A 13665-nucleotide genomic window follows, 5' to 3' on the forward strand; every position below is an offset into this window, starting at 1 on the left:
GCAAGCCTGCCGCAGGCCCCACACACAGGGGCAGCGAGGGCCACACCAACGCCCAGGCAAACACATGAGCAGAAAAACAGTTTAAAACGGGGAAGGAAAACAAAGACAACCTTATACAAAGATCAAGAAATGCAGTGTGAAGCATTATGTACGGTAAATTTTATATATACTGGTAAGTTCGTAAGATCCGTTGCCAGATTATGTGTGTGCTCGGTCTGCTGTCCTTCTGGGGAGGTTCAGGTAGTGGTCTCGGCGTATGTTGCGGAAGTCGCTCCCCGAGGCTTGAACGGGGTTACTGTTGCCGGGTTCCAGGTGTGGGTCGTCGTTTGTGGGCCTGGTTGTGCCATGGTCAGAGCGTCCTCAGGTAAACCCAGAGTGGGGAGAAGGGCCCTTGCTTCTTGATAGTCCCGGACTAAATGAGTTGTAGTGCCATGTAGTATCTCCAGCTTACGCTGTATATTCCACCTGTACGTTATGCCTTTGGACCGGAGAAGTGTGGTAAGGGGTTGGAACGATCTTCTCCATGCCATGGTACCGCCAGATATGTCGGCGTAAAACGTGAGCGACAGGCCTTCAAATGTGTAGGGTGAGTGGTTCCTTACTGCGGCCATGACGGCTGCTTTGTCCTTGCCGCTTTGGAACTTGACCAGGAGGTCTCTCGGTGCTGAGATAGGTGCGTTTGCCGCTTTTCGTAGGCGGAATATCCCCTCCAGACCTACCAGTTTAGCCTGCTTAGGCGACAGTAGTGCCGTGAGAAGTCGCCGGACCAGGTGAGGCAGCTCTGTCTCCGGCGTGTTTTCTGTTATTCCTCTGATTTTGAGGTTTGATCTTCGCCTCTGGTCCTCCATTACTGCAAAACGCAGGTCTGTGGCTGCCTGCTGTCGCTGCAAATCTTGGACTGACTGTTGGAGTTGAGCCGTCTGCCGGGCATTTTGGTGCGTGTCGGTTTCAAGTGCCCCCATGCGGGTGGTGAGGCCTAGTAAGTCCTTTCGGATGTGGGCCATATCTGCCTGGAGTGTGCGCTGGAGGTCTGCGAGCAGATCTTTCATGATCGCTGTTGTCACAGGGGCCGAGGTTGGGTGAGAGGTGAAGTGCCCGAGGGGTCTCTGTTCCTGCGGGTAACCCGCTGCCATTCCTAGGGAGAGGTCGTCAGAGATCTCTGTGTCGTTGTCTGAGAAGTCGGCCATTTTAGGATCCATGCCGCTCTGGGCCTGGCGCCACATGTCGCCAATATTCATGCCCAGTCTCTGCTTTTCCGGCTTAAGTTTCTTTGTCTTTCGTCCCATATCGTTGTTGTCAACGTCTGGTAAGTGGATCCGGCTGTCGGGTGCGGTAAAAAGCGTTTTTGATGCCGTTTTTCAGGCTGTGTACGGAGCTCTTGTAATGTGCGTCCGATCAGGTCCGTGGCTTGGCTCCGCCCCCCGGAATATTAATGTTAAGCTATTGTTACTAAACGACAAAGTAATTCATTATGACAGACGTAATTATCCAGCTTGTATTTAGCTCGTCTTATCAACTTTAAAAACTGTGCGTTTTCTCTGAATGCTATACAACTGTTAACGAATACTTGCTAGTTGCTTCCAAAATGCTTGCGAATGCTGTTTTGGCATTGTTGACATGCGACTTATTTCATGCACAGCAAATATAAATAAATTTTAAAAAATAAAATAAAACTAAACTACATTGCAAGGGGTATGATGCAAAACACAAACACAGGCAATTGATACTTTTTAAATGTTTTATGTGTGTAACTACATAGCCTTTGCAGGATCCACAGGCAGGCACCACAGCGGTTTACATTTGAAATAAAGTACTTTCCAGGGAATACTATGACTGCATTTAAATATAGTCAGAGTTCAAAGAAGTAGGTAAGCTGGGGACTTCAGTCCCAGGGGGGGTTTACAGTTACTAAGGTAATGTCTTTTTGTTTGGGAACAAAAAAAAGGGAGGTTTCAAGTAAAACAAATAATGCTGTAATCTTTACAGGAAGGGCAGTGAAAGTTTAAAATTCACTTTTTTTTTTTTAATAGAATGATTTGGCTGATGCTAGAGAATCATTCCAAAGAGAATGTTTGGATACATTTAGAAACAAAGAATATTTTTTTACTGTTTTAAAGGATGGATGACGGAATTCTGCCAGCAAATTTTATTTTCTATTTTTATCATTTATAAAAAAAATTACACTTGAGAGAAAGAAAATAAATAAAACAGTGACAGGTGAGGTTGACATCCATGTAGATGTCATGAAGTCTCTTTAGACTGTAAGCGTGTCACCCGTGGTTACTGCCTGCCTAACAGGTTCAGTGCACAGTACTATAGAATGACAGACCTATATAAAATAATAATACTACCAGAAAAAAGCTAATGCACTGCTATGCCACTCACTACATGCCTTGCATATGGCGAAAATCCAAACAGTTCTCTGTTGTGGTCAAAAGAAAAATTATGTTCATATGTGATGGGCCTGCCTTGGATTGACACCTAACTAGGGCCATATACAGGTACAACATACAGGTACAACATCCTATAAACATGGCCAAACTATTATTCTTACCCTAGCTGCACTTTGTGACATTTGAAATACAGATCAGATCCCCCCAGTTATTTTAAACAGTTCAATTAAGAATTACTTCTAACGTGTGGATGGATGAACTCGCAGCTCTGGTTAATCCACATACCCTCTCCCTATTCCTTCTGAAGATTTGGCCACTATGTGGTTGTCACTGTTCCAGTGTTCTGCAGGAATTCTTCTCCCCATTACATTCTTACTGATTTGAGCTAAACTGACACATTGCAATCGTTTCACATGATTCTGTACAGTTTCATTAGAAAAGTTACATGATGTGCCACAATGCGGTCTTTAAAATGAAGAATAAAAATTACGGTAACAAAAACGTATAGCTCAAGGGATACTCCAGTGCTAAACGTCTGCAACTCACTAGCTAGAACTTTTTCACAGTTTCATCAATGTCATTTTTAACAAACTTGTGGCCTGCAAAAGATTTTTCTTAAGAAATAAGGATGAATTAAAATATCACATCCCAGAATTTAAATAATTTGTGCCTAGCTATGATAACATCCAGCGTTCCAAACAGGTAACATCTATTTTCCATTTTTTTTTTAAACTACTGCCCATGTCCCTCCCCACTCTCTCAGGCAGCTGTGTGTGTGTGTGTGTGTAGAGTTCAATAAAATCCTGAGTCCAAGACAAAAACAAAAGGACCTCCCGCAGAGGGGACAGGAATGTGATTAGCAGCTCAAAGGAGTTACAGGAAACAAATTATACTTACATTCTTTTTCTTCTGATACTCCTGAAGAACTTTTGAAATTCTCTCATATTCCTGGGGAAGAAAGGATTCAAAGACGTTATGTTTTCAGGAGAAAAAGAGGTCACTTTGCATAAAACTAAGAACTTCAGTAACCGTTAAACATCCCAAAGTAAACATAAGCCGAATGTACACAAAGTTCCACGGGGATACAATCCACGAGATGACTGAATGAAAATTGCAGGAATTGGGGAACTCGTAAAAGCAGGCATGGAATTCAGCAGGAAACCTCTCAGGTTTCACATTAGCGAGGGACCAGAGAGATTGTCATCTGCCAGATGCTCTAGATTCACATTTGGTGAAATCCTTACAAGCTGCCAGCTTGGCCATTTATATGGACTTATGTGTTGTCAAACAATGGTTTTCTTCACTTCCGAATAGTAAACGTAATATTTTTTTTGAAAGGTTCTGATTTTTTTCTTTTTTTAATTCTCAATTTTTTTTCATATTTTAAATGTTAAACCATTTACTTAGGAACTACAACAAACTCAGTTAGATTAAATGGTTATAGTGTACACAGTGTCCCTTCAAAGGAACACTATAGGGTCAGGAACACAAAGATTAGGTGACTTGCCCACCCTTACAGTGGCGGATCCAGAGCCTGATCTCGGGAGGGGCACTTGTAGATTATTTAAAGAAATAATCCAGGCACAATAGCCACTACAGCTCAGTGTAATAGTAATCCCATCCCAGAGTAAGTAGTCAAACCGTTTAAGAACAGTCTGACAACTTACCTGGGGTCTGCTGGGATATTGGGTATAGGAGCAGTGGTATGTGTTAGGGGTGAAGTGTGTGTGAAAGGTACAGTGTGTGTGTGAGCGGTGAAGTGTGTGCGACTGCGTGAGGGCCGCAGCGTATGTCAGGGTTGCAGTGTGTGTGTGTGTGTGCGGGCAATGTGTGTATGGGTGTGCAGTGTTTGTGGGGCAATGTGTGTAGTGTGTGTATGGGGGACAGTGTTTGTGGGGTAGTGCGTGTATGGGGGGCAGTGTTTGTGGGGCAGTGTGTGTAGTGTAGGGGGGGCAGTGTTTGTGGGGTAGTGCGTGTATGGGGGGCAGTGTTTGTGGGGCAGTGTGTGTAGTGTAGGGGGGGCAGTGTTTGTGGGGCAGTGTGTGTAGTGTAGGGGGGGCAGTGTTTGTGGGGTAGTGTGTGTATGGGGGGGCAGTATTTGTGGGGCAGTGTGTGTAGTGTACGGGGGCCAGTGTTTGTGGGGCAGTGTGTGTAGTGTACGGGGGGCCAGTGTTTGTGGGGCAGTGTGTGTAGTGTACGGGGGGCCAGTGTTTGTGGGGCAGTGTGTGTAGTGTACGGGGGGCCAGTGTTTGTGGGGCAGTGTGTGCATGGGGGCAGTGTTTGTAGTGTGTGTATGGGGGGGCAGTGTTTGTGGGGCAGTGTGTGTATATGGGGGGGGCAATGTGTGTATGGGGGGCAGTGATTGTGGGGCTGTGTGTGTATATGGGGGGGGCAATATTTGTGGGGCAGTGTGTGTATGGGGGGGGACAGTGTTTGTGGGGCAGTGTGTGTGGCAATTGCCCAGTTGCGCCCCCCCCAACCCCCAGGATCCGCCACTGCCCCCTTACCTCTTTAAAGGTAGAAAGACGTACCTTATTTCCAGTGCAGGTCTGCTGGCACTAGCCCTCACCCCCCCCTCCCCCCACGATCCACCTCCTTGCTGACATCAAAATATATTTTTAGCCAATCCAATGCTTTGGATTGGCTGAAATCGGCAAGGAGGCGGCGAGGCCAGACGCAGGCTTGGACAATGAGGGTTTCCTTATAGAGATGCAGTGAATCAATGCATCTCTATGAGGAAAATTCAGCATCTCGCTGAACGGCAGTGCTGCACACTGTGCACCACTGCCCCAGGAAGCACCTTCCGTGGCCACCCGGAGGAGTGGAGGTGTCCCTAGACGGCAATGTAAGGTTCTCTGAAAAGGCAGGGTTTGCATTAAAATGTCCGCAGGGAATCATAAACGAAGCTGTAGTTGTTCTGGTGACTATAGTGTCCTTTTAAAGTTCAATTAACAGAGATGGAAGATCTTTTTGAAAATTCTAAAACTTTTTTATATGAAGGCTATTTGAAGGCTATTTTAGTCACAGCCAGGGGAGGTGTGGCTAGGGCTGTATAATCTATAGTAAAGTTTTGTGATAGGCGGCTTACTTGCCCTGTATGCAGAAATACTGTGGAGGTAAGTATGGATTTCTGTTTCAGATTTTTATTTTTCTTGCTAAACAATTAAATCGTGTTTACTAGGAAAAGGAATTAAGAACTGACACTTTTAGAGAAGTGACAGCTCTGCTTTGAAAGCCCATGAACAGGATTCTCTCCTCCTCCTATAGATACAGTATGTCTCATTACATATCCCTCTGTCTGCAACCTTACCTGTGACGACTACATTCTGTAAAGAGTTCTGGTAAGAGCCCTGTATAAGAAGTGTTAAACACATACAAAAAAAATACATTCTAAACAATTAATAGTGAACAATTAAGAATATTGATAAACCAGGAATATTAAGAAATAAACACTTACATGCTGATTTTCTGGATTTCTGGGAAGTTTGTTCATCACCGCATCGAGATCACTGAACTTTTTTAAGACCGCTTGCACCTCAGCAGAAAGCTCCTTGTATTCTGAGAACTGATCATTGAACACAGCTTTATACCGATCACGTTCGTCATCAGATCGGATTGCCTGGTATTTTCTGCATTAAAAAAACGAAATTAGAGAATACACTTAACTGTGGCTGTATGTCAGTCTCTGTAAATCTCAGTTCAATTCATCGTACAATAGGGAGAGTTTTATTGTATCAATGACTATGCAATGTGTTTCACCTACTTACATAGTTGTAATCAGTTATATAGGTTGCAATATTGTATAATTTTGGGTCAGGATTCAAGAAACAAAACTGTTCGGGTTTCATTAAGTATTTTATACAGGAATGGAAAGTCTGCTAATTATCGATGTGTACATAGTTAGCACTTTGTTTGCGACTTTTAATACAGTAAGGGCTGGAGCAGCCACAAGAGGGATTAGGGATTTAAACAGAGAGTGGACAACAAAATGGGCAGAGTGCAAAAGGGAGGAGGAGGAGAAAAATGTTTTATGGCCAAGAGTGGACCTGAAGTAAATGAGGTCCATAATATCTCCACATTGTGTCTCAACTAGCCCCCATCAGTCCCTCTCGAGTGAATGTTCATTACACACACTGATCTGACATCCATTCTTTTTGAGGACTATAAAACAGCATTTTGCTGGAATGTTAAACCAAACAATAGAGTAGTTTAACGAATCCTTAAATCAATATGTGCTGTATTGTGCAATACGTTGGCACTTATATTATAATATAATCCATTAACATCCTTTGATCATAAATCGGAGTCATGAATCACAAGGAAAGAAGTCATTAGCACAATGTATAAGCAAACAATTACATAGTATAAAGGCTGTATTTCCTTGTACGTTAATCAGAATTGGAACATAGGTCTCCGATATTAGCATGCTGGCATTATAACAAAGCAGTTGGGGGACAATTAACGCCAACAGGTCATTCGATAAAGAGTAAATTGTAGGGAACAAATGCAAAATTCCAAATTTTTAGGCCAAAAATACAAATTGGAAAAATCACCCAAGCTAGTTATGACTTCAGTGTTGCTACCTTGACCTAAATTTGAAATTTACTTTGAATTCTCAAACACTTCACACGTTAATAAATAACTCTGCATGACTTTTTATTAAGTTTGGGTATCTAGGATAGTGAGGGAAAAGTTTAGGAAACCAAAGAATTACTAAACAGATGCGAGAGCTCAAAGTTTTATAAATGCTATGTGGCTCTTCAGCTGAAAAGAGGGTTAAAGCCAATGTAAGTATACCGCACTCCTGAGACCAGGACCAGTGCTAGGATTTTTTGTTACACAGGCGAAGATGCATTTTGGTGCCCCTCACCCTCGTTTAAAATAAGGGTCATACAAACACAGAAATAATCATACAGAGACATACAGACACACAGGTAGAGACATACATGCATACAGAGACATGCAGGCATATAAAGACATACATACAGAGGCATACCGTCATACAGACACATACATACATACATACATACATACATACATACAGAGACATCCAGGCATGCAGACACATACATACATACATACAGGCATACATACATACAGGCATACAAAGACATACATATATACAGGTATACAGAGACATACAGGTATACAGACACATACGTACAAAGACATACAAGCATACAGACACATACATACATACAAAGACATGCAGGCATACAGAGACCTACATAAATACATAGAGACATACATACAGAGACATACATACAGAGACATGCACAATTACATACTTACATCAGTTCAATCTTGTCCCCTGGGTGCATGCTGTCCGGTTCCTTGGAGTCCTGTCCTGCAGCCCAGCCCCATCACAGGGCGCCAGCCGCGCTGTGTGGTACACAGGGAGCAGGGATATGATGTCATTCATATCCCCGCCCCCTCCACACAGCCTGCGGCAGACACCAGGGTAGGTGCAGTGGCGTACACATGACCCATGGGGCCCCGGTGCGAAAATTGATCCGTGGCCCCCCCCCCCCCCCCTCGCGCTTACTCTGCGCGGGCCGGGGCCGCAACACATGGCGGCGGGCACCTGGTCGCAGGGGTTGCAGCGCTGTGACCCCTGCCACTGCGGTATGTACGCCAGTGCATGCAGATGCACATGCACTTAAAGGACCACTACAGACACCCAGATCACATCAGCTCAATGAATTGGTCTGGGTGTCAGGTCCCTCTAGTTTTAACCCTGCAGCTGAAAACATAGCAGTTTCAGAGAAACTGCTATGTTTCACAGAGGGTTAATCCAGCCTCTAGTGGCTGTCTCACTGACAGCCGCTAGAGGAGCTTCCGCTATTCTAAGACACTGAACGTCCATAGGAAAGCATTGAGTAATGCTTTCCTATGGACGGTTTGAATGCGTGCGCGGGCTCGGAGCTGAGAGGCGGAGGGATCCCCAGCGCCAAGGGAGTCCGGCGCTGGAGAAAGGTAAGTGCTGAAGACACACACACTCTCACGAACAGATGCATACACACCAGCTAACAGACACACACATTTACTGACAGACACACTCAGCGACAGACACACAAACACACTCACTAACAGACATCAAACAGACTCACTAATACACACACACGACACTCACACCCCGACACTCACTAGCAGACACTCACTAGCAGACACACACACTGACACTCACTAGCAGACACACACACTGACACTCACTAGCAGACACACACACTGACACTCACTAGCAGACACACACACTGACACTCACTAGCAGACACACACACTGACACTCACTAGCAGACACACACACTGACACTCACTAGCAGACACACACACTGACACTCACTAGCAGACACACACACTGACACTCACTAGCAGACACACACACTCTTAACACATTTTTTTTAACATTTAATCCCCCAGCCTCCTTACCTTTTGGAGTGCTGAAGGGATTCCCTGGGCCCAGTGGTGCTCCTGGGCAGGTGGGCAGGTAGGGAGGCTGGCTGGCAGGCACGCGAGTGAGCACTCTCCCATGTGTGCTTCCTCTTCAGCTCCCTCGCGCACCGCGTAGGGATGCCGGCGCCGGAAGATGACGTCATCTTCCGGCATCAGTATGCGGTGGGTGGGCAATAGGAGGCTGGGCTCCGCGGGCGGGAAGATCTGGGCTGCGCTCGGCCACACTACAAAAGGTCGTTGGCTGGAGGGGAGCGCAGTGCGCTTCCCTCCTTCCGGTCAGCCTGATTTTGCGCCCCCAGGGCCGGTGCGCCCAGGGGGACGCTTTATGGTAGCGCCGGCCCTGCCTGAGACACAAAAAACAGTCGCTATATTTCAGCAAGGACACGGACACCTTCTTACCTATGCTTATACACTGACTTTAGTTTATCTGTTCACTAATTAGTATTTTGTATATATTCTGATCCTTCCAGCAGCACCACTACTTAGAAATGAATGTGCCAGGTGCATGTTCCCAATTCACCTTTGTCTGTGTACAGCATCAATGTCAGCAGGAAAGACACTGCTGACATTGATGTATTCTGTATTATTTGTAATTTTTTTTTTTTGAATACACTTAAAGGATCACTATAGTGTCTGGAAAACAAAGCAGTTTTCCTGACACTATAGTGACCTGAGGGTGCCCCCATCCTCAGGGCCCCCCTACCATGGCGCTGAAGGGGTTAGAACCCCTTCAGCCACTTACCTTAATGCAGCGCTGGTGACCTCTCCTCCCCCGCCGACTTCAGCGGAGCCGAATGCGCATGCACGTCAAGCTTGCGCATTCAATCTGTCAATAGGAAAGCATTTCTCATAATATGCCTCCAGCGTCGCAGATGCGCCTCTAGTGGCTGTCCGGAAGACAGCCACTAGAGGCTGGCTTAACCCCAAATATAAACATAGCAGTTTCTCTGAAACTGCTATGTTGCATCTGAAGGGTTAAAACCTGAGGAACCTGGCACCCAGACCACTTCATTGAGCTGAAGTGGTCTGGGTGACTATAGTGTCCCTTTAAACACCCAGCTTGGCCAAAAAGATAGAACCCTTAAGGATGGCAAAGCAACACTGAAATGATCTACAATAACGTTAAGCATCCGCCAGTTTACAGATGTACATTGTTACAGGCATACGTCTGATGGCACGTGATATTATTCATTACGGTCATAAAAGTAAGGGAAGAGGGAACCTATTAACTTTAACTACTGAAATGAAAATGATACTCACGCCACGTAGTCAGGCATTACAATAGGCTTTGGTATATGACCAGCAGGTATGTATCCATTAAGAAGTTCTGGTTTCACCTCAAGCACTTTTAATTTTCTTTGTTGGTCAGGAACATCCTGTGGATGGTCATAACCTAAGGCAACATCGCGCTGAAAAAAAAAGAAAAAAAAAGGAAATTTATATTACATTACTATATTCCAGAAACTGGATACAGACAGTGCAATTTGTACCCTCTGGAGGACGTTGTTAGAACAGCCCAGATAACAGAGGGAAAATGTCCTGTATGTAATTGAGTCATTGATCTTTGGTCAATACTTTGAAACTTTTCCTGTTATTAGCTATATTATTGCGGTTTTTCCTAGAAATAATAAAAACGCAAAATATATACTAAATACCTGATCCTAATCTAACCAACAACTGTGGTAAGGTGTTTGAGATAAAAATGTTTGTATGCAATATAATGAATATATGCAATTTGCAAAGAAATAAAATAAAGGTAAAACAATTAATTTTCTTTTAATATATCATTTACTAGAATACATTTTACTGTAATATCTATAATATGAACACTTGTTCCTTTTTTTTTTTTTTGACTGTGAACCAGGAACATTTCCGGACTATCAGAGTATTACATTTTCCTACCTCTTCATTATCGGTCTCTTTAAATTGTGATTACAGTATGTTAGAACATCTACTGTCATTTTCTGTTCTAAAAGAAAGTATGCTCACAGCCTTAAGGTAGCAACACCTTAAATTATTTCCCACCCACACTCTATCTTGACACGATAACACCCTTATGGTTTTATGGGAGCTAATTAAGAAAAGCTAATGTACAGAGAAGGTTGTGGGGGTGTGAGGATTCATTAAAAAAACACTAAAGTCACCAGAGCCAGTACATCCTAATGTAGTTCTGATGTCTATAGCCGGTCACTGCAGTGTTAGCATTAAATGAAAAGCCAGTGTTTCCATTGCAGACTTGTGACACCTCTAGTGGCAGTCCCTCAGATGGCCACAAGGTGCTCCCTATCTTAGTGTGATTCAATGCATCTCTGAGAAGATGCTGGTTCCACTATGGGAAAGCATTGGATTGGAGGAGCTCATCAAAATGCATAATCTCGGCCACAAAGGTGGGGCCAGCCGCAGCTAGATGCGGTGTGGGAGACAAGGGGAAGAAAAATCACCTTTAATCTTCAGCAAGAGGGGAGCCAGATACCTAGTGCTGCATTTCAGCACTACACCGTGAGGATACATGTTTACACACAGTTCATCCATGTTTATAGTCAATTGACCATATGCTCTGATGGCTGTAATGATTTAGACTGCAAAGCCTACAGCAGGCATAGGCAACCTTCGGCACTCCAGATGTTTTCAACTACACCTCCCATGATGCTTTGCCAACATTATGGGTGTAAAAGCATTATGGGGTATGTAGTCCACAATGCCTATCCCTGGCTTACAGTATTGTTTTTTTTCCTGCAATAAGTTTTTGCTTGATTTGCACTTGTTTTGTGCTGGCACATCTGCTCTGTCTGCCTAATGGCTGACGTGAACGTCATCTAACATACATGGGATGAGATAAGATGTTCATCATTCCCCTCCATAATTAACAGGCTACAACTCGCAGTGCAGAATAACTGTTACTCCACCCTCATGCGTGGAACCTTTTTTTTACGAATCCATGTACAGAAGCATGAAAGCATTTGTATATCCAGAAATGAAAACGCAGAATATTTTATATCATGCAGTGTATGGAGCAGACACGATACCATTTTCTGGAAAGAATATTTTTAGAAGAAATTATTTTAATAGTCATGGGTTCTCGTGACACTTCTGCTTTAACTTAAGCACTACAAAATGTTTTAAGGGGGGCACCGACACCATCAGTGCAATGTGTGTAATTTTGGTTACAGTTAGTTTATTTTTTGTTTTTAATGTAAATAGTTATTTCTCTTAATGATCACCCTTACTGCCCTCTCTGTACCAACCGACTATGTTTCCATTTTTGCTCCAAAAATACAGCTATACATGATTTCATGACCTAGATTTCATGGAAATGTAGTGGAGCTGATGGTTGTTTCAAGTAGAAAAACAAAACTTGGAATTCCCAGAATCCCTTGTTGTGCCAAAAACTCTTTAAAAAAAAAATCAAAAAAAAAAATCACCGTTTATAAAACCTGCCTACGATTTATCTTAAAGGGACACTATAGGCACCTAGTCCACTTCAGCTCATTGAAGTAGACGAGGTCCCTTAACCCTGCAAAGGTAATTATTGCAGGTTTTAATAAACTGCAATAATAATTACCCTTCAGGGTTAACTCCACCTTTAGTGGGCTGTTAAGCGACTTTTGCATAGCGTCCAGCGTCACCCAAAACCCCATAGAAAAAGCATTGTATAAAGCTATCCTATGGCAAAAATCCTAATGTTTACCTTTAATGACCACGATCATTACGATCAATGATTTTTATCTTAATGCTTCTTCTCTATGTAATTAGAGAAATGTGCAAAGCATTACTCCTTTCATTATACAGATACATAAATGGAGCCGATAGATTAGTACATACCAGAACGATGATGACTGGATTCCCAACAATGAATGGCAGCTATATTGGTTTATTTAATTACTAAAATGTCATTCCAATGCTACACGTGGCCAGATTCTTTAACACAGTGACCTCAAAAACACCAAAATTAAAATTCGCCAACAAATAGCACTGTGTCACATCTCTATATTCTTATTTCTAGGATCAAAAGCAGGCACAGGAAATTATAAAAAGACTAAAATATCATTTACAAAGCTGATGTCCACAATTGATCTGAATCGAGAAGATGCAGTCAGATACACCAAGACTGCCACAATAACAACAGGTATACAGTAAACTTACCTGAACAAAAAAAATACCATCGATGTCAATAGCAGGGAGTAACGAAACATAGAAACATAGAATGTGACGGCAGATAAGAACCATTCGGCCCATCTAGTCTGCCCAGTTTTCTAAATACTTTCATTAGTCCCTGGCCTTATCTTATAGTTAGGATAGCCTTATGCCTATCCCACGCATGCTTAAACTCCTTTACTGTGTTAACCTCTACCACTTCAGCTGGAAGGCTATTCCATGCATCCACTACCCTCTCAGTAAAGTAATACTTCCTGATATTATTTTTAAACCTTTGTCCCTCTAATTTAAGACTATGTCCTCTTGTTGTGGTAGTTTTTCTTTTAAATATAGTCTCCTCCTTTACTGTGTTGATTCCCTTTATGTATTTAAATGTTTCTATCATATCCCCCCTTTCTCGTCTTTCCTCCAAGCTATACATGTTAAGATCCTTCAACCTTTCCTGGTAAGTTTTATCCTGCAATCCATGAACCAGTTTAGTAGCCCTTCTTTGAACTCTCTCTAAGGTATCAATATCCTTCTGAAGATAGGGTCTCCAGTACTGTGTACAGTACTCCAAGTGAGGTCTCACCAGTGTTCTGTACAATGGCATGAGCACTTCCCTCTTTCTACTGCTAATACCTCTCCCTATACAACCAAGCATTCTGCTAGCATTTCCTGCTGC

At 43.3% G+C, this 13665-nt stretch overlaps 1 protein-coding gene across 2 annotated transcripts in view; it reads right to left on the reverse strand.

Moving 5' to 3' along the window:
• Positions 1 to 13665, reverse strand: part of MARVELD2 (MARVEL domain containing 2) — a 34816-nt gene that overhangs the window by 5646 nt on the left and 15505 nt on the right. For both annotated transcript variants that reach the window (XM_063453720.1, XM_063453721.1), the window contains exons 4-6: positions 10107 to 10255; positions 5851 to 6022; positions 3291 to 3341 (exon numbers count right to left, since the gene is read on the reverse strand). In XM_063453720.1, the coding sequence (XP_063309790.1) occupies positions 3291 to 3341; positions 5851 to 6022; positions 10107 to 10255 (372 nt within the window). The remainder of the gene's footprint in view (positions 1 to 3290; positions 3342 to 5850; positions 6023 to 10106; positions 10256 to 13665) is intronic.

Source organism: Pelobates fuscus, chromosome 5, assembly GCF_036172605.1.
Source record: "Pelobates fuscus isolate aPelFus1 chromosome 5, aPelFus1.pri, whole genome shotgun sequence".
Classification (NCBI taxonomy): Eukaryota; Metazoa; Chordata; class Amphibia; order Anura; family Pelobatidae; genus Pelobates; species Pelobates fuscus.